The 22,343-nt window shown below is 37.1% G+C and overlaps 2 protein-coding genes across 2 annotated transcripts in view; one reads left to right on the top strand and one right to left on the bottom strand.

The window, feature by feature from the left end:
• Positions 1-634: 634 nt before the first annotated feature.
• On the top strand, positions 635-16,732 carry LOC136810358 (uncharacterized; the record flags this gene model as incomplete). Its single annotated transcript, XM_067066911.1, is given in 17 exon segments — positions 635-758; positions 1,137-1,300; positions 2,146-2,295; positions 2,757-2,993; positions 3,400-3,635; positions 4,050-4,229; positions 4,970-5,093; positions 8,541-8,687; positions 9,340-9,518; positions 10,141-10,298; positions 10,802-11,058; positions 11,570-11,718; positions 13,279-13,549; positions 14,245-14,394; positions 15,038-15,106; positions 15,522-15,745; positions 16,417-16,732. Coding segments are annotated over 17 exon segments (2,874 nt in total). The 3' UTR covers positions 16,525-16,732.
• Positions 16,733-18,100: 1,368 nt separating this feature from the next.
• Positions 18,101-22,343, bottom strand: part of LOC136810357 (dauer larva development regulatory growth factor daf-7-like) — a 31,576-nt gene continuing 27,333 nt past the window's right edge. The window contains exon 4 of the mRNA XM_067066910.1: positions 18,101-19,730. Coding sequence (XP_066923011.1) covers positions 18,994-19,730 — 737 coding nt within the window. The 3' untranslated portion in view covers positions 18,101-18,993. The remainder of the gene's footprint in view (positions 19,731-22,343) is intronic.

Genomic DNA, 22,343 nt, shown 5'->3' with positions numbered 1-22,343 from the left:
CAACTTCAGTTGAGCTACAATCTGACAATGTCTGTGTGTGTGTGTCTGTGTGTGTGTCTGTCAGTCTGTCACAAAAACTTTAGGGCAGCCTGGAGACTTCAATGCTTGGATTTGGCTGAAATTTGGCACACTTGTTCCTTAGGTGAATATCTGGGGGAGCTTTTTTTATTTTTTGAAAATTTTGATTTTTGGGGCTTGGGGACGATTTTTCGCCAAAACGAGGCTAAAGCTTTGGGGCAGCCTGGAGACGTTAAAAATTGTTGGATTTGGCTGAAATTTGGCACACTTGTTCCTTGGGTAAATATCTGGGGGCATTTTTTTCATTTTTCAAAATTTTGTTTTATGGGGCCTGGGGACGAGTTTTTCGCCAAAACGTGGCTAAAGCTTTGGGGCGGGCTGGAGACTTCAAAAATTGTTGGATTTGGCTGAAATTTGGCACACTTGTACCTTGGGTGAATATCTGGTGGTCTACAATTGGGCCTATGAATAATTTGAAGCCACTGAAGTTGAGCCCAGTGCGTTGCGCACGTTCGACTATTGTTGAAAAGGAGCTGCATCCAACCCATTCTTTTGGTTATAAAAGAAGTGTTTTCGAGGGGTTTCAAACATTCAATGTAATTTCTATCGCTTTCAGGAGTGTTTTTCAAGGCGGAATTTCATACGCCCCAAGAGTGTAACCAAGACAAGATGTGTGAAGTGATCAAAGATAAATTTCCTGCTGACACCAAGTTCATGTTAGAAGGGAAGATCACCGTCAGGTACTGTAAAACGTTGATGGCGTGAGCTGAATCGTAAAGGGTGGTATGGGGGCTCCTTGCTTGACCCTTGCGTACATATACGCTCTGAAGGGCCATTTAACACGGGTCATAGTTCACTACTTTCAGCCAAAAGATCCTTTTTGTTTTAGATCAGCGTTCCACGAGCTCTAATTTAGCCAGAGGAATTTTGATTATGGAAAATATTTTGAGAAATGAAAATCGGGACACTGTCGTAAAACGAGTCTCTAGTTTTCGATGCTTTTTCTTTGATTATTGAAATTAAACCTACAATACGCTGGTTTCTTGCACCGTGTAAAGTTTTAAGCGAGTCAGATATTTCTCCACATTTCACTTTCTTCACGACTTTTGACTTTTCAGAACGATCGAGTTGAAAGCTTTTTTTACCGGAAGTGGTATCTCATTCGGTGACAAAATCTTCATGGATAAAATTGAGTTGAAATTACGCGCGGACATCATGGAAGGAGCATACGTCTCACTAGCAGGTCAAATACGAATCGTCGAACCTGCATTGACGGTTTCAGGTAAAAATAAATGTGTTTGTAATTTTTTTGCGAACTCAGGTAAGTTATGGCATGTCTCAAAAACTTGAAAACTACCGTAACTTTGAAGACCATTAGACGGTAGAAAATGATCAAACCATTAATTTGATACAAAGGGTACCATGATGAAGTTTATTTGTAGGGATGTTACCTAATTGTTTACGCCCCCATTTTCACGAAAAACCGTAAAAACTAAAAAGTGCTGACGTCAGCATAACTTGTTCTTTAAATAACTTCAGTTTGACTAATTGTAGAAACATGAAATTTGGAGCAACATTGTATATCATTAACAGGATCATTTTGCACACAAAAAATTTTGCCTTGGTCAGCAGAAATCAGCAAAATACGAAATTTTGCAAAAAGGTGCTCACGTCAGCAAAATTTGAAAAAAATTTCTTTGTTAAATGATCCAAATTTCAAGTTTCTACCTATAGCCAAACTGGAGTTATTTAAAAGTTTTGCTTGTTTTCTGCCGGTTAATGGTCTTAAAAAAATATGGTAATTTTCTTGTTTTTGAGACATGCCATACCTTGCCTTACCGGATAAGTGACAGAAAGACTATTTTCAAAATCTTGTAAGGCACGAAAAAGCATTACCGTGTGCTCAGAAATCGCTGACGAAAAAGCTTCATGCGAGAATGGGAGAGTTCGGATTTAAGCATATTATAATATAGATTCATAGATCTGATCTTTGATCTTATCTGACCATGGGGGGAGATTTTTTCACAATAATATGACTGAAGACTGACTGAAACGGCACGAAACTCAGAGTATTGGATGAATAAATTAATCTTTATTCTTGACTGACATATTTCTTTTCACATTTAGGCAAGATAGCAATTGGGCTTGCAGGGAGTGTTGACCTCTCCTTAACAATGGGCGGCATGTGGGAAAAACCATTTGGAATTTCTTTCGTTGCTATCGGTAACTTGATGTTGGGAACTAGCCTCGATCCGAAGAAACCAATACCTCAATTCGGTAAGTGTATATTGTCATTACTATTATGTTGGACGGTGAAAAAGAATGCGGCTATTATATTTTCATTTTTCCCATTTTTTTGTCAGTACTATTAAATACTTTACAGGAGGGTCATGAAATTTCAACGAATTTGCGGGCCCTAACAACGTCATGTAGGGGATAGGTATTTTAGAATGATATGATCTTTTCCCTCTTCAACCTTAATGATGATATATTATCAAAATTGGAGAAACCCAGGGAAAGGAGTGATGCTCTCCCCTACCTTCGGTAATACAGCTAAAGGAAAGGGAGCCTTCGACTGTGGTCACAAACTTACTTACCAGTAACCTATATATAATCAGAGATGTGCCATACAATATTTATGGACAATATGTTTATAGGAATGTCCGAGACTTTTCGACTTCACATTTCCTAACTATGCAATACTTCAATCAATATTTTCACTTTCAAACTTTTTCTAGATGTGACAGGTGAACTTCATATCGGAAAAATCGGAACTCCGGACGTCATCAAGGCTAGGGTTGCATCCGGGCTAGATATCTACAATCCTTGGGAATCGTATTTCCATGCACAACTAAGTGAATTTACCCTTGGGAAGATATTGAAAGCATATGGCGCTGATATCTCTTTACCGAAACCGCTCGAGGATACTGGCTTCCCGAAAGGCGTGCTGGTGGCTTTCTCTGGAAACCCTAAAGGTCGGTTAGTGTATTATCGTGTAGTGTAGTTCCAGGGGAGCGCTATGCTTCTTTTAATGTGTTACATATATACAATGTCGTAGCCACTATTTTTACTGATGGATGCGTGAGTGCAATCAGAATCATAAAAAAACGAACAAAGAAACTGTGTTCGACTTTGAACCCAAGATTTCCACAACATTTATACGAGGTTTCTATCAGCTGGAAATTTTCATTGTACAAGACTTTTATTAGATAATCGTTTCCTATCCAGCCCATTTCCATCATTTCCCATCTGGAAAGTAGGGGGGGGGGCAAAAATATAGCGGATGTATAAAACGTCAGAACAACGTTCATTTAACGATCATAACGTCCAAAAAAGCTAGATGAAAGATGTTAGCTTCAATACTGTTTTTCCTTTTTTCAGGTAAAAATTTGGAACACATGAAACTACAAATCGACCCTGGCTTCAAATTTTATGGTTTGATAAATATGTTGGGTCTGGAGGCTGAGTGTGATATTTCTGTCCGCTTTCCACTTGATATCAAAGTCAGTGTGGAGTTAATGCCAATCAAAATAGCGAAAGGAGCTTTGGTGTTGGCTCGAAGTAGAGAAAATCTTGATAAAGGACCGAAAGTGTTCGTTGGGATCTCGAAAACCTCGGTAAGTGTGCTTCAATAATTTTTTCATACTTTGTATTAGCTATATGTCAACCTTAGTAATATATCACTGACTGGCATAGATTACAGTGTAGTTTGCATAACTCGAACACACACGGAAACACAAATCTGTTCGAAATATGGAAATACGGAAATGTTTTTCGACTTATGAAGGTTTATAAGGCATTGTTAACTGAAAGGACCGGAAAACAGGAGACATTCATGTTATAGAGGTTAGAACTATGAAGGCTCCACTGTATTTTACTCTGCCTTTTAAACAGTTTTTTGTATTGACAGCAATCCTACAGTCAGCCCAAAACATTGAACTGAAGTTACAGACACTCGACTATGGACCTGAGGACCTAAGCGCTTGATTAGATATGGACTTCATTAACTTCACTTCCTTACATATTTACAGGTGGCAATCAAAGTGGAAGCTTACGTCAATTTATTAGGTATTGGAGCGGAAACGTTGATCGATATTTCTAACAAAGGTTTCCATTTTTACGTTTACGGAAATTTATTCAACATGATAGCAGCCAATGTGACGGTGAAAGCACCTTACGCAGAGGGGAGTATCGCCAATGCTGCATATGAGGTAATCACAGGCGGATTTAAGACAATAGAGCAAGTATGTCGGAAACATGCGAAGGAGTGCATAGCTCGTTAAAAGACGATGAAATTACAATTACAAGTCTCTTTTTCTGATAAGTTCGACATGGTTAAAACCGCCTATGGTAACCAGAAGTTTGACTGTTTGTAGAATTTCTTAAAACCTTTCTTTGATGTCATGCAACCCTAACTACTTTATAAAGACTTGAAATGCAACGACTTTAAGAAAGCACAATCGTCATTCATTGGCCAATTTAAACAATTCATTCATGCCATTGGCCGATTGAAGAAAATGTTAATTTTTAATAGTTTTCGTTGACACGGGGATACTCTCCAGTATTTGACGCCCTAAAATCCGGCTTCAGTGCTCTTATTGTTTAATTCTTTGAGCCTGACCACAAAATCAAAATAGAAATAAAAGGCAGGCAGTTGAACTAGTTTACACTTTACACGCTTATTATATAAGAATCAGTAAGTTTTGACTCTCTTAATTTTTTACGATGACGTTCTTACGATGTTCTTAATACGCTTAGTTTCTTTACTTATAACTTACTTAAAATGGGTTTAAAATCTGAGGCTAAAATTGCTCATAGTTTGTTCTGAGGTTTTGGCCAATTTTCAGCCTTGTGTTTTTATGAAATTGTTCTTATGAAATAAAGCGTGTATCTTCTGACGTTGACCCGGTTTTTAACCACTAGTTGCTTTCCTCTACTCTTTCAATGCTAGATCTCAGCCTGTCTATCGACCAGTGTCAAAGAGATCTCCATGACAACTAAAGAAACAATGGAGGAAGGAGCAGAGGCTAGTCAAGAAGCAGAAAACGAGGCTAAGAAAGAAATTGAGGAAACAGGTTTGTGGGTTCTTCACTCTCAGCGATAGCTTATTTTGTAAAGGTGTTTGCTCAGTAAAGTAAAGGGCATTCTTAAATTGCTCGACTATCGTTGTTTTTCCCCAGTTGGCACACAGCGTTGTTTTAACGTTCGAATCAATCGTAAAAGGGGTTACGCACGGAGAACGAGTCTCGTGTTCGCAAAGCGAAAGGGATTCTATAGAGCCCACTAGTTATGTAAGAAAAGGTGGAGGCTATCAATCCGCTGCTCAAAAGAATATCGTACTTTTTTTCCGAAAATCCCAAATCACAAAGAAATTCCGAACGAAAATCTAAAATTCCATAAATCTAAAAATTACAACTTAAAACGAATCAAAACTCAAAATACTGCGAATCTTGTGACGATGACGTCATTTTGCTTTGGCCCTAAAACTTTGAGTGCAATACGAGAAATATTTTACGAGGCAAGCCTTTTTATGAGGCCAATCAGTGTAACGTAAATCTACTTACAGAATCTTCATCGTTGCGTTTCTCTATCAGATTGATAACACTTTTCAATGTTTTTGTTTCGATGCATGAATGAGAGAAAATGCATACTGGTTTAAATTATAGCTATACAGTGGATACCCCTTAAAACCACATACCCCTTAAAACCCACAATGTTGCATTTTTGGCTTTCATAACTACCAGATTTAATTTTATGTGGTATGTTTCACTTTTTTACAACCTCTTATAAATGTTCTTTCATAAAATACCAAATTTTAAGGATTTTAAAGATGCTAAAGTATCTTAAAATTCGAAGTTATTCAAAATTTTATCAAAAATCCCTTCAAAAAATCAGGTTTTTTGGACCTAGAAATTACACAATTGAATTTAAGGTCATAAAACCTATACTTTTTAGATACCTATACTTATGGTATGTATGAAAAAATCATTTTCATCTTCGTGAATAGACCCCAACGAAAATGACAGGCCCTTGAAATTTACTTTAAAGCACTTTTATGGTGATGATCAATAAAATCTGAAAATCGGCTTTCTCAAAACCTGGTCATGTTGCATACCAAAATGTCACAAATTTGATGGAGATTTAGAAAAACATTGGAACCATAGGTCAAAAATGAAGCGAATGAAGGTTTTGGCCTTTCGTAGCCGTTTTTGACGAAAAAACCACACACAATTGCATTATGGGCATGAAATCCTGAAAAATGAAAATATTGTTGTTGGAATGAATTTCTAGCAAGTCTTTGAACCATTGAATCACGAAGCAACACCAAATTTGTATCCATCAGCTTGAGTATCCCGTTAGCAAGGGTGGGACTTTGTGGTTTTTAGCCTTATTTTTGTAGGTTTTAAGGGGTATTTTGATTTTAACACATATTTTTGAGATCATTTAGGTACTATAATGGTATATTCATAACATTAGTAACTTTACAGTGAATCACTGTTCAAAATTTGAGGTCAAAAGAACTTTTTTGTAAAAAGTTATTCGAGAAAAACCATTTTGTAGGTTTTAAGGGGTAAATAGCTAAAACTGCACTTTTTCACTTCCTCGTGAAAAACTGAAAACTGTTTTCTACAAAACATCACTGCTAGGGAAGACAATCATAGACAACGTACTTTCAACACAAAAAGTTTCAGCCTTACACTCCAACTAAACAATGAGATAGAGGGTACCACTTTTTATTGTGGGTTTTAAGGGGTATCCACTGGTAAATGGTCTGAAACAACATTTTTGCAACAAAAACTATGGGGAACTTCTAGACTTTCAACTATCGTCAAGCTGTAAACGTGTGGAATTTTCGAAATAAGAAGTGAAGTTGATTGTTGAAGAATTGATGCTGAAAAGTCAAAGACACAGTTTCGCGGAGGATTTGGAGAGACACGAGAGACAATTTACAAAAATCCCTCGTTACCTGGTTTAATCAAAGACATTGAATTTCCCTTGTTTTGTTATGTTATGGAAAATATTCTTGACAAGTATTAAAGAATTTTAAGTTTTTATGCATGCATTGATAAAAAACTGTTGGGTTTTCACGAACGAAAGTGCCGAAAGTCGAATTTATTTGCTTTGGGTCGTACGTGTGTGTCGAGTAGTTTTGTAATAATTTCTTTATACTACATCAGATTTAATTTCCGAGAGTTCAGTTCTTTTCGGCTGTTTTGTTTTGATTTTCTCACATCGCTTACCCAAATGTTAGCCAATTTTTATTTAAAGTCGTCCTAAAGCCTCATAACACCCCTCTCTCATTGCATTCTCAATAAATTTTCCGATCCAAAGAGGGGTGGTTAGCCATTTTCAAACTCCTTTCCAATTTCGAGTTATTGCATTTTTTTTATTTTGATGTCATCAACTGAAAATGGTTAAAAATCCAGCCAAATTTGAAAGTCCTACTCAAGCCTTATAAACCCTCCCATCTCATTCCCTATAAAATTCCCGATCCAAAGAGGGGTTAGCCATTTCCAAACTCCTCTTCAAACTCGAGATATCGCATGTATTCTATTTTGATGACGTCATCAACTAAAAAATGGCTGAAAATTCAGCCAAATTTGAAAGTCCTACTCCAGCCTTATAAACCCTCCCATCTCATTCCCCATCTCATTCCCGATAGATTGAGGGGTCAACGACCTCCCAACTTCTCTTCAAGCTCGAGATATCGCATTTTGAAGTTTTTCCCAAACCCGTGACGTCATTGGGTCCCTTTACCCCCAATGTTATCAACGGTCAATTCGCGAATTTTGAATTTTTTGCGGTCAACAGGTACCTTGTGCCCCAAGGGTCCCAAAAAACCAAAAAACGTCAATTATTTTCACGGGAAAGTGGGTTTTTAAATTTGCGAAAGATTGACACTGCAACGACTTCTCTTAAAAACGCTAACTTTCACGAAATTTTCAAAGTTGAACCATTCCAGAGGCTAAACATGTTAGAATAGCGGCTAGACGAAAAAAATCGTGAAAAAAAACTGAATTTCCATTTTTAGTACCCGCATATCATTGAAATTTTGTAAATTTTGCTTACGCGCATGCGTTTGCCAAAAGAGTCGTACTCCGCTCGCTTACGCTCGCTCCGTGCGTAATAACGTTATTTGGACGTTATGAATGTCAAATGGACGTTATGAATGTCAAATGGACGTTATTTTGATGTTGTGTGCCGGCTGGGTCCTTTTTGTACACATCCCATGGTAAGAAGCGAAGTGGGATTAATCTTTTGAGTTATCTCGGCTACAATATCGTGCATAATATGTTTTGTAAATTTAGGTAAATTTGATTAACCACACCCTCTACTCCTTTAATACAATGCTGGCTGGAATACCGCGGCTGGAAAAATTGCAGAGGCTTAGCAATCCTTTGGTTAATTGGGGGGGAGGAAGCAGAATCAAAATGATCAAGGTATTATGGACGATATTGTAGGTGAGATGCAACAAGCCTAATTTCTTTTTATTAATACTGTTATCGATTCTATGACTTCAGGGTTGGTTACGGATAGTTCGAAAGAAGATCTTGGTTATTGGGAAGCGAAATTGAAAAAGAAAGAAGACGCAATCAACCGAAAAGCTGCAAAGCTGGAGAAAATCAAAGATTTTTTGAATAATGATTGTGTCGACCAGTGCGAAGATAGTAGGTTGTATTCTTTGTTGTTGCTAAGCCAGGTTGCTAAGCCAGAAAAACATTATGTAAAGTATATTTGCCTTTTTTATTTTTACAATGTATACAGGTTCAAGGAACATGAGGGCCTCTGAGAACCGGATATTGATGACAATTGTCAATGTCTCGAATCTTTTCGGATGTTTTTTCCAAGCTTCGTTGAGTCTTTCTTTGAAGATTTTGACAGTTTTTGCCTCTACAACATATCTTGGTAATCTATTCCAGTTTGGTATACTCCTGTAAAAGAATGAGTTGGTTTGTGCGCCTCGGAATCCATCTTTACCAAAATTGTTGAATCTTGTTTTAAAAGCAATTGAGAAATTCTGAAGTTTGGCATCAAAGATTAGTAGGAAATGATTCAAATTTAGAAGTTCTTGTTATTTGCGACGACCGAATGGTCATGGCGTCGGCATCTGGAACCAGGGACCATGGGCAGGGACTCTTAGTTTGAATCCCTGCCCATTCCAAAATTCCGTTTAGTTCATAGATTGCCAAGCTGGCTGGTCATGAGCTCCGTGAAAACAATCAAAAGACCGGCTAAAAGTCCTGATTACTTGGCTATTCACGTGAAATATCGACTCTATCTATCTAGAAAGTTCACTGTTCTTCCTTTTCATCTTTCTAGTATGCGTGCCAGGTGTCTCGACGAAGAAAACGAAAAGGAAGATCCTGGGTATTACAATCAAGAAGCCGGTCATCAATGAATGTGCTCACAAAGTGGAAAATCTGAACTGTCTCACAAAATGCAAAACGAAGAAACTTTATTTGAAAGGAAAAGCAGCCAAGAAGAAAGTCACGACTGAGGTGAATTTTCATTGGTCCTTTTGAATGTCACATCTTCGAAGTTCTTTAAAACTACTCATTTGATGTCGATTTTCCTCAAACTCCGATTCCTTGCTATTAATATCTGGGTTAGGAACTCCACCTACCACACTGAGGACATAAAGTGAAAAATATAAGCTTGTCCTTCTTATGCAATCATGAATATATAACAACATCAGCGCTCTTTTATAATTAAGTATTGGAGCCGTAGACATTCCAATATTAAGGGGTTTTGCTTTGTTTTTGGTAGGCTTTCGAATGAAAAATAACTCTGGCGATTCCTTGATTCTAGGCCGGCAAATTCTTAGTAAGCTCAGTGTATTGATTTTCGTAAATATGTACTTGAGGCGGCGAACCGAACTTTTCGAATGGCGAATTGTATTTTTTTTCGTGCCTTGGACTAGAGAAATTCGCCGTTCGCCGGGCCTAAATAAGACCCTTGAGTGTTCATTGAGATTTTGGGCCAGCCTAAGAGTAGGATTGTTATTGGTGTTATTTGCGCCTTGTTTAACAAGCAAGGAACGTTATTGAGAAAAGATTGGTAATAATTCGATCTACCTACCCTGTTCAACGCTCTACATATAGCATTACTTTTCCTTCACAGATTTTGATCAAATCGATCGAGATTATTCGTAAGATTATGGCCCTTTCCCAACAATTTGCCGAATACACTCAAAAATTCGTGCAAATGGTGGAAGAAGCTGGTCAGAAAATCGAAGAAGCTGCGGCTGCCGGCAAAAAAGCATTGGATGCTTTCGCTAAGTAAGTCAATGGAGTCTGTAGCTATATGTGATGCCTGTTTAAATCCTTTTTTAGATTTTCCCTTGAATGCTTCTTTCGTGCTTTCGAAATTCCTTTGACAAATTGATTAAAGAAGAATTGTTATGGCCCTGTTCATTTGAAGAATTCTCAACTGTAAAACAGTCTCTAAGAGGTCATTTGTATACGGTGTTTTTCTCAAGTTTCCACGTCTGTTTTCTACTTATTAAAACAATATTAGAAAAAGCAGAGATGCTTCAGTGGCAAATACAAAAGTCTTTCAGCTTTACCTTGACTCGTTCTACAGGTTCACAATATTTAGCCTGCTATCTTTCTGAATTTCACAATATTTAGCCTGGTATCTTTCTGAATTTCACAATATTTAGCCTGCTATCTTCCTGAAATTCACAATATTTAGCCTGCTATCTTTCTGAATTTCACAATATTTAGCCTGCTATCTTTCTGAAATTCACAATATTTAGCATGCTATCTTTCTGAATTTCAAGGTACACACGTGACAATATCATCGACATCCGACACATCTGTTTCAACACAACACTGGCGAAAGTGAAAGACGCTTGTTTCGCCTTCAACGTTGATATTATGTTTGGAGGAAAACACCATTTGAAATTCGACATCAATGCTTGTATTGATACTTCTTTTGCCAAATCCATTGGTAAAGAAATTGCTGATAAAGTTTTGCCGGGGATTGGAAAGGTGAAGGAAAAACTTGCAAAGGCTAAAGAATACTTCAGAAATATTGGTATGTTTTTTCACTCCATTTTGTAAAAGTCAAATGAATGTTCTTAAAGTCTGACCAAATAGTACGGTGAAAAGATTTGATGGACATATTTGAAAAATTATGTCCTTTCTTGAATAGATTTATACATCGTTGGAAGGATAACTTAGAGTTTCTTTCAATAAGATTATTGAACACAGCGTATTAAGGAGACATTCGAGTTATAGAGGTTCGAGTTAAAGAACCTCTACTTTATTCTGATATTTTCGTATAGTGTTTTGGTCCAAAGTTCCAAAGTACAGCATGTTAAAGATATTTTGAGATGCTAAATCCAAACCACCCTAATGTGAAATATCCAATCAATCTGTCTTCACCTTTTTCGTATCGCCTTAGGCTGAAAACTCGGTAATTTCGTTAGAAGGTGTGAATGGTTAAAGATATTTAGAGATGAAAAATCCACATTACCCACAGGGAAGAAGAAAGAATATTAATCAGTCTTTTCTTCATCTTTCTTGTATTTTTTTTTTCACCACAGGGAAGAAGAAGGAAGAACTAAAAGAAAAAGAGGAAGAAGTGAAAACGAAACAAAAACATTTGGAAGGAGAAGTTCCTGAAGAAGTCGACGACGATGACGATGATGATGATGAAGATGAAGATGAAGATGAAGAAATCAAAAGTAGAAGAGTAAGACAGGAATTCATGATATGTACCATTGCAATGTCTTCTGACGTTACATCACGGACCCAATAGCTGATTGGTTATAAGTGACGTAAAATCAGTCAATACGTCACTTTAAACCTATCAGCTTTTGGGTCCGTGGAAGACATTGCAATGGTGCATATCATGAATAGCTTGTATAATATTTTGTCATAATTCAAAGTTCTCAACAGTCCTTTATAGGCTTTTAAATCGTTATAGCAGAACTTCGCGCAATATTGACCACAGGCAAGTTACGGTCTGTGCAAAAAAATCGATAATTAAACCGAAAGACACGATTTTCCCAGTTGTAATATCTTAAGCCATAATTTGAAGTTCTCAACAGCACTCAACAGCGAGTTTCTGAATCACAAACGTGTATACAGTAAAACCTCTAATTAACGGACACTCTAAAAGGCGGACACCTCTGATTAGCAGACAATTTCATTTTCCCCGGCCGTTTCCTAGTCAAACCCTCATAAAAAAGTTTCTAAAAAGCGGACACTCAATTAGCGGACCCTCTGATTAGCGGACAAAATTTTTCGCACGAAATGGCCAAAACCCCTATTTTAGCTCTCCAATTAGCGGACATTGAATATCAAACGGGTCACAGACGTCCAAAATGGAAAAAATTTCTTTTAGATATTTTTATTTCAAGCACTTAGGCGACACCAATTTAATTTGTTGTTCTACGGGCAGATCGTTAGCAAAATATGGGTCGGTCGGTCGGTAAAATATGAATAAATTTTTCATTTATCAAGGTTGGTAAAGTACCGAAAATGTTTTCCAAAAAATATCTGGTTAAAAAATTCACTTTTTCTATCTTCGATAAAGATCATAATAAAATCTTAGTGTATGGAATGCTTGATTTTCTAAATTTTCAATTTCTTGAATTAATTTTCAGCTTATTCAAATTTGATTCCTACAAATAACTAGTGTGTAAATTATATTGTAGTGGAAATGCAATATCATTATTTTTTTTTTTTGACTTTAGCAAAAATAGGGTCGGTCGAGCCCGTAGAAAAACAAATTAAATTGGTCTCGCCTTATTAGTCTTATTTTTCAAATTATTTCTAAAAATTTCCAGTTTTCCCTGACCCATTCAACGAATTTAGGTGGGCCAAAGAAATCATAAATCACTGGTACTTCAAGCCCGTTCCCACCACCTCGATTTAACCTCTTGCCAGTCACTCGAGCTCTTCTACGGCCTAGTGTCCGCAGATGAGTACTTTAGACCCCAATTTTGTATTTTCGACACCCTGGGATGGCCTTATTTCAAGATTGGAGCTCCAAGATCTAAAGTTTCTAAAAGGCGGACACTTCTAATTAGCGGACACTAACCCCTTTCCCCGATGGTGTCCGCTAATTAGAGGTTCCACTGTATAACGTGTAAATATGTGGTTATTCTTACATAAGTATTCCCGTTTCATATCAGACATATCTTTCATATCAGGTCGGTGTCTCCCTATTGTTATATTGTGCTGAATAAAAAAGCCCTTCCTGTGGGGGTTATTCTAAGCCCTTCATTTTCATGTTTCATATTTTTAGGCGAATATTGAGCAAAAGGGACTTCCAAAATCAAAACAATGGGCGTATGTTTACCAACAAGTGTATAGAGACTTACCTTCCATCACTTTCAAAGATGACAAAACACTTGATGCTTTCAACAGTCGGTCTGCATGGGCTGTTGTTGCTACGGACGACCCGATGGTTGCTATGGACGAAAGGACTGGGCAGAAGGAGGATAGATTTGTCTCCGATGACGATAATGATGATATTCATGCTGCGGGAGCTCAGAAGGAAGACATTCACGGTCAAGGTATTCTAGAAATAAATTACACGTTTTTTAGAAGAACATCCAAAGATTTTGAAGCCTTCAAATGTTCTTAATCTTTTGATCTCATTTTCACCATTTTGTGAGTTTTCCTAAGAAATCGGGTGTTTTAGAGTCTGCAAAGCCTTAAAATGTTCTTAACTTGTAAATAATTTGACCATTCTTACAGCTTCTTCTTATAAAAAACGTGTACTTGAACTCTGCTAATCGCTTACGAGGAAGATTTTGAAGCTACTTTATAGTTCGTCAGATAGCTTCTTCACTTTCTGAATACTGTCATTTGCGGTTACTTTCATCAGTGTTGGGTACCTTTCATGGCCCTAAAACCACAGCATTTTCTGGTCCTTGATTTATCATGCCAGGAGTCAGAAAGTCACAGTATGACTTTTTTCATTCCAATTTAGCCAGCGAGATAATTTACAGGCTTCAGACCAGAGCAATCTGTTGTTTGAAGGCTACCTCATTCCCTGTGTATTTATCAGCTTTTTATGCTTTTTTATGCTTACTGATAGCGCTAGATATTATTCTCTGGCGTCTATCAGTATCGTAAATAAAGCCTGGAATACACGGGGACGAGGTTGGTTTGAAAGGGGTTTGAAAGCTATAAAGAACCCTCTATTATTCAAAAAAAACCTCAATTGGCGGTACATAGTTCAAAATATTCAATCTCTTCATTTCAGACAATACATGTGTACCTTTGTACTCTGGGCTTACCGAAGGCGTTGGCTGGCTTCTTGATTCTTTCATGACAGAAATTGAAGCGTTCAAAAAAGAAACTCGTAAAGCTTACCAACGAAATAACGAAACTGAAACTGAAATCAAACGGTTGAGTAAGTTATTCAACTCTAATGCGTAATACTATCGAAAGTTTAACGAGAAAATCACTTCTGAACCCCTAACCTTAGTCCAATGAATACTCTTGGGAAAGGAGGCTCATAAAGCATGTCCGGTGGAAAATTAGGGGCAGATTAGGGAGAGAGGGAACTTTCAAAAACATTTTCCTAAAAATTAATAAGCGGGGGGGGGAGGTGGAATAAGAATGTCCTGAGTAGAATATTTTCGAAAAAATATTAGTGGGATGACACTTGTTAGGGGTACCTGAGAGTAATAAGTCTCGGGTAATAAATCGATTGTGAATTTTTATAACAAGGGGATGTTTAAAACATCCTTTAATGTTCTCTGCTATAACCTACTAAAATTTTCTGCGTTGGACGTAAAAAACAGTAGATCTTCAAAGTTTCTTATATACTGTAGTGTACGTTTTACGATTGTTTCATTTAACACCTCTATGTAACACACTTGTGGGACAACCAGCACTCTGAAAAACTTGGCCAAAATTTCAGTCTCCAATGGGAAACACTGTTGAAAACATTTCCACTGGGACTGTGAGACAGGGGTGGAATAAAGAACCATGTCGGCGGATTATTTGAACAATCCAATCAAATGATAAAATATTACCTTTTTCTCTCAAAGGTGCCAAAGGGAATTTCAGCAAGGAGCAGAACGACATTTTGCTGGGTTATTCTTCTAAGCTCCATGAAGGTAAGAAATATACATAATCTAGTGTACCATTCCTAAAGTCCGGGGGGCGCTTACTTAGCCAAAATGGGTCTCAGGTATGTTTGAGGTATGAGCCATAAGGGTTCCTTTTTTACACCTTTAAAAATCTCTCAAAAACCTGACCTGAGCCAGAGGACAGGGTCCCAAAGTCACGAAATCAAATATCGACCCGCTCATTGGGACAGCGTCATAATTTTTCGCAGTTTGGATTAAAGTTTGAAAATTTTGGCTGAGAAAACTAGTCTTTTAAAAGAAAAGGTCGTAAAAACGTCAAAAAGGGGCAGAATTTCCGACATTAGTCTCTCAACGTTGTACAGTGCCAGTCCTACAAACTTGGCCCTTTTGAAAGTCTTTTCATTTCTGAGAACCTTTGAGACAAATCTTTTTTTTCGTTCAGGCACCAAATTATGGAGTCGTACGATCATACACCAGATCAAAAAGCAAGAGGACGTTATTTTCAACCAGTTCAAAGGGAAAGTGAATGACGCGCTCCTCGAAAAGTATAGCCTCTCTTTGGACAAGATGTTGGAGAGTCACAAAGATGAACTGAAGAAACAGTCGCATATCAATCAACCCCGTGGTGGTGTGGATTTGGCTAAGGCTTTGGAACGAATCGATGTGGTGAGTATAGAACGAGTTTCACTTAGTTAGGTCGTGTTCAGACATGAAAGTTTAAGTTTAAGGCTTAAGTAGTACTAAGTTGATATGGGTGATTCCTTTTTAAACTTTGGTTTAACTTATGAGGAGCGTGTAGCCAAATACAAAAGGAATATAAAAGAAACATGTGGACTTAATTACTTTAAACCTTGGTTTGAACACGACCTTAGTTTTCAAAATCCAATGAAAGTTTCTGCAAAGAATTTTTGTTGATAAAAAGGACAAGTTAGCCCACAACTTTTGGTACTTGATTGCACAGTACTTTATTCTTAGCTAAAAAGAAACATTTCTGTCAGCTTGCAGCTTTATGCCGTAAATACAAGGTCTTGCTCTGTGGATACATCTTTTAACGACAGTTAACATTAACTGTTAACATTAACTTAATTATTTTTTAGTAGATATACCGAGATTTTTGGTGATTAAAGAGACATAAATTAACACTTTTTATTCTATTTTTATTATATTATATTTCATTTTTTATTCTTTTTATTCGATGAAAATCCAATTCCCCTGGAAATCGAATTAGAGAGAATATTCCTAATACCAGGCTCGATTTTTAACTGGATCTTTCACCTGTACCGTTTAAGATTTCATACGTCATTAATTTTTTCACTTTCTATCAACTTCACTTTCAGCTCCTGAAGAATGTCTTTTCGGAAGATTATGGATCGATTACTTCGAAACGTCACATGATTCGAGAATTGAGAAATCAAGTCGACAAAGTCAAAACAACTTGCTTCTAAAGATGTCAAACATTAATTCTTCCTTGGTAGGGGAAAGACATAACTTTTGGTACCTTAGATATTTGTGAAATTGCTCAAATTATTTATTTTTAACTAAATCCATGGCGTTCGAAATCTAATCTATTTAGAACGCCATGACTAAATCTTATATTTTTATCTTATTTATCAACAGATTTTTTTAGCAAAAAACAAAGGATTATATTGAGAATTTGTACCATGATTTTGTCGAATGGGGGGGGGTTACCTTAAGGGAACTTATTTTGGCGGGAACTAATTTTGGCGGATTTGGCGAATTTAGACGAATTTTGCCAAAATTAGTTACCGCCAAAAGTAAATATTTTGCTCACTCGCCAAAATAAGTTCCCTCCAAAATTACATTTTTTGTTTCCTTGCCTAAATAACCTCTGAGATTCATCAAAATTGCTCAAAATAAGGCAAAGTAGAACAGATTTACGCTGTCATTCGTCAAAATTAGTTTCCGCCAAAATTAAAACAAAATTCACTATTCGGCAAAAATAAGTTCCCGCCAAAATTTTAGGATATTTGCTGCCCGCCAAAATTAGTTCCCGCCAAAAAAAGTTCCCTTAATGTATCTCCTGGGGTTATCTGGCCGCCCACGCTATAGCTCTAAAAGAGCCCAATTCCCCATCGGAGAGGAATGATAATCGGCCTTTGATGTACCCCAGTCGGGTTCAACTACCCGAAATGGCAAATTTGCCTGATTTAATTTGAAGATACAGAGACTAAACTTCGAATGTTTTATTTCATGAGCCTTTGAGCACAGATATCTGTAAAGCCCGAAGGGCTAGATAGGCAACTTTAAGCTTTCTCCAGCAAAAAAAAGTGAAGCAAAAATTTGACTTTTTAAATTTCGTGCCGATGGATAGGATCTAGCATTTTAATTGTTTTCGGAGCGCGAGATAAAAAAAAGTAGGCGGCAAACGCTATTTCACATCTCTCAAACCGGTGAGGTGAAATTGCATATTTTAGTCACGTGACTTTGGTAGGAAATCCCTCCAAACCTAGGCTTCACTTTTCGATAAAAGCCGCAAATCTAGCCCTTCGGGCTTTACAGATCTGTGCCTTTGAGTAGCAAAGCTTTAACCCAATGAGTGCCACTGACATCAAATGAGGTCGCTCAATTCTTGTTCGGTCTTGTACTGATAGGTCCGCACCTAAGTGCATCGCAACCCATGCTGTTCTGTTTTCTGACCATGTCTGAGATTAGCATGTTTCTTAGTTTGGGTGCGTAGGCGTTACAGGGTTACAGAGTGATGGCACATCAAAAATTTCAAAAGTTGTTCTCCAAAACCAAGAAGTTATCTGGAACGTAATATCGTGCTTGCACTTATGACATTTATTTGGAAATAAGTTATATTACTAGTACATTTTCATTGACAAGCTTTTGGTGTTTTAGCGAGTATTTCAGCAAAACCACTTTGCGACTTTTTCGAAGTTTGGAGCCTCAGTTTTTAGTGAGGTGCTCGCTATTCGCAATTCGTTGGTTAATCGGAGAAAAAAACGCGGGCGTGGTTGACGTGTTGTTTGACCAAAAAGAAAAAGCACATGTAATAAATTTTCGTTTTAATTCAACAAATTGCTCATTTTAAAGTTCTTCAATAAATTTTGAAATTTAAAATATTTTATGTCATAAATAATCTACAAAAGACCAATTAAAATCTATTTTCATAAAAAAATATTCAAGTCGTAGGAAAAACACCTAGAATTGACGCTAGCTGTAAAATATTGGAACAAATTTTTGCGGTTACTAATGTTCTTTGTCGACCACGCAAAATTAGTTTTACAAAGGGTACCGATTTCATACCCTCGCACGCAATTAACTTCCACGTCAAATGGTTTTCGCGGAAACTAGTTCCTAAGATGACTCAATAGCCTCTAAAAATTTCAACATTTCAGATAACGAATTATCAAAGTTCCATTCATGCCTAGTTTGAGCGTAACCACGAAGTCTTCAACTTTGACAGAATTACTGATTATTGTCATAAAATTATCTAAAAAATTACCGTCATAAAAAATAACCAAAATTTTATTCAAAATGCTCATTTTACTCTTAAATAAAAAATATTTTTCAAATCAAAAATTTTCTTTACAAAAAATACTTCATGTGAAAGCATTTTATCATCAGTCAAGAGCCGACTGAATAATGTTTCCAAGTTTTTTTAATATCTTTTATTCTTTCTCTCAACTCAGTCAAGTCAATCTTTAAATCATACTTAAAAGAAGGCTCTATCTCGGAAAGATTTTTCATCATTCAACCTTCCATAATTATCTGATAAAAATCTCTTTTTCGCGGAATTCTGAATTCTTCTTTCCAAAGAAAACGCCTTCAAACGATGTCTCTTTTTACTTGGGAATCACTCTCTGAGAACACAAAAGGGAATCTCTTGAAAAATTCTCCATCGTCTACGGGAAATCACCGATCTGTCAACTAAAGGAATCAACATCGCTTCAAATACACCAACATTCTTCAACGATCATGTCTTCAACGTTCCGCCTGATCAGACTACCGCCCCTCATATACATCATGTTCAGGGCGGAGAATTTCTTCGGGGCGCAGCAAAATGGGATGTCCGTTTTATTTTTCTGAGAGACCGCCTCAACAAGGCCCGTATGTTTGTGCTGGACTGCAGACGCGTTGCCGGCAATCCCGGCGCAATCTCCTTTGCAGTAATAGGCATCATATTCGCGTGGATAGTACACAAAATCCCATCCGAAATCTTTAAAGTTAATTTTCAAGGATTTTCGACAGCAGCCACCAGTACAGGACTCTTCCGTAGAACGTCGAGACATTTCCCGTATGTGACTAACAGTTTTCAAAATCAGATAAGGTTTGTATTTCTTTTTACTCGAAAACTCACAATTCTCGCATTTCATTATAGTTTGTAACCGTATTAACATGTCTGTAGAGCTTAATAACTTTTTCGGATGCCGTAAAATTTGACTGACTTTTAATTCGATGGCGAACCACCCTTCCGCATCTTCGCTACTCCGGGACATGGAAGTTCCGATAATTTGCTGTGTATGTTTCTTCCTCTTATCGTGATAGACTTCTAACTTTGATGGCCGGGTAGGGTCTATTTTCTGCCGGAACACCCATAATTGTGCGGAAACGATATCAATTTCTGTAGGGTCGAGTTTTCGCCGGAATGAAGCTTTGACGCAACTATCACCCGTACCGCATGTTGCTGAAAACAGAATAAAGATGGATGAAATGTAATGTCGCGTGAAATTATTTTTCAAGCGGACAGAGAGAGTCTAAATGTTTAAAATGCTTATTTTATCCTAAATATTCAATAAATTACGGTTTAAACGATATATTTGACATAACAAATAGATTTGTATTGGAAAAGTGTAAATTTTTGTGACACCTTACTGTCAGAAATGTCATCATGCTCAATTCTGAAGCTGAATAAAAGTTTGGAATTTACAGAAAACTTTATGACAAAAGCTCTATTATTTCAGGAGCTATTACCAATAATTTGACCTCCAAACAGAAACAGCCCCCCCCCTAGGCCGAATAGGGTTAATAATGGGTGTGTGAAAAGTGTTATCTTTCCATTAGTAGTGTTTAAAGGATTCGAAAGCTCGTGTAGTTCAAAACAGTGTTTTTTATGAGAATTAAATAAATTTAAGTGAGCCTCGTGATTCATAAAGACTTTTCCATTTTGAGTCTTAAAATATTCTTGGGAAATGGATGATTAGAAAACTGAAACTGAAGAAAAATTTGAACAAAACTTTCGAGGCTAAATATTTGTAAATTCGATTCTCGTGATCCTTGTATATTTTTAATAAAAACTGTAAAGAATCCACTAGAATTACTCCTAATTAACAATTTCTCCCAAAAGACCACACATACACACAAAGTGTCGATCTTTCGTGTTTGCGTGTAGGGATTAAAGGAGCCACCTTTTAGCCTCTTCTCAAAAAACACACAAGTGACAAATTAGAATTCACGACACGAAAGTACCGATGAAATTACCACTATTCACTAGACTTTGAGCAGATCTTTGCCTTTTGCAAGTCGAAAAATAAAAGACAAATTTCATGTCAAATTTGTTAGCTAGAAGTCCAAATTTCCTGATTCCTTGGTCAGAACGAGTTTGCAATTTATTCAAGACATGTAAAGTATCCGAGGATTTCAAAATCCGGCTAGACCAGTTTTCCGGAAAAAGATTATCGAATTGCGTCAAAAAGAGCAGACATGACGTTTTAACATGTTCACTTCCGAGCCCTTTTCAGAAATCGAAAATTTGACCGCTTGGTATTTCCTCGAAAGATTGACTTTCAGAGGCTCCTGCGGCTCCATATCTTGGCTTCGTATGCCTTCAAGTTATACACCAATCGACGCAGAATTTCAAGTAGGTACAAGATATACAACGAATACAAAAAGTTTCTGTATCAAAAGTTATGGCGCCATTGAAAGTACTACCGGTAATTTGACCCCTCTTCTACTACGAGTAAACTCCTTGGGAAAAAGTTTCTAATGAACGTTTGACGTCATATGGGAGATCTATTTCGAGGTCACATTTCCGCCAAAAAGTAACCTCTTAGATGATAACAATTTCTCAACAATCTACTTGAGCTATTCCCAGTCTCTCCAAATCCCAAAATTATTAAAGCCGACAAAAAATAGGTCAAGGTTCTATGTAGATGGCGACGGAAAACGTCAGAAGTACATATCCGGAAATGACTTTTGGTTGACCATAACTAACACCCACGCGAAATCGAAATTTTTGTGGCAAAAATCCGAGACATAAAGAACATAGTTTATGGCAGATTTTTTCTTCCCGTTTGAGACCAAGAAAAGAAAATATTTGGCATGGTCACACACATATTGAGCCAAAGGATCCTGAACCTTTGGATCGAAAAAAAATCCCAAGTGTAACCAAGTATAATATTTTCATAAAGGATTTGGCTTGAAGTAGACACTTAAAAGAATTCTTTAATGTCTACCGATGAACTTTACTCAATACGACCGCCCGCCCGTCAGCCACACGTGAATAGGAAAATATGCCTCGCGTGAAGGTATCCAGCGCAGGCATCTCATACAATACTTCAACCTGGATATTACTTTTTAAGGATCACGGGAAGTATAAAACACATCAAAAAACAAACCGAAGATATACGAATGATTTACCGAGGCTAATTAATAAAATTAGGGGGAATCTGAATCGTTCAAAAGGACTGGACCGAGGATAAACGCATCTGACCTCTGTTCCCAACTTTCCGCTATTTAACAAATAAGTTTCCGGGACGTCGTTCGTGGTCAAATGTCTGTCTTCAAACAGAAACAGTTCGACATATTCCCTACCGACCGATTTTCAGGATCGACAAGGTTGGGCTCTTGAAATCTTTTCCGAACTTGAATTTTCAATTTAAGGACAAATAACTTTTTAAGTACAAACAAATTACGTGTATCTATATATCAACGATTTAATTGGTTTAGCTTGGTCAAATAAATCACAGCGCCATAAATAACCCGAAAATAATGGATTTATTAATACCCAGTCCCATTTGGTTGCGGTCTCGTCTTCACAAATTTAACAATTATCTGAAAACTAAAAAATCTCTCGTTTAAATAATGATACAATTAAGTCAACATTTGAATAACAATGTCATCGTATTCCATAACTCGAACCTCCATAACTCGAATCTTATTATAACTCTAACCTCCATAACTCGAACGAGGTATTTTAAGGGAAATAAATCACCCGGGTAAGACGCGTGTTTTCCCGGTTCAAATACAACAGGGGTTTATATAGCTAGGGAGGATATCCAGTGGCATATGCTGCTGAAGT

The sequence above is a fragment of the Clytia hemisphaerica genome, unplaced genomic scaffold (assembly GCF_902728285.1).
Source record: "Clytia hemisphaerica strain Z4C2 unplaced genomic scaffold, Clytia hemisphaerica genome assembly, whole genome shotgun sequence".
In the NCBI taxonomy this organism is placed as follows: domain Eukaryota; kingdom Metazoa; phylum Cnidaria; class Hydrozoa; order Leptothecata; family Clytiidae; genus Clytia; species Clytia hemisphaerica.
This window is presented reverse-complemented; position numbering and strand designations above follow the sequence as displayed.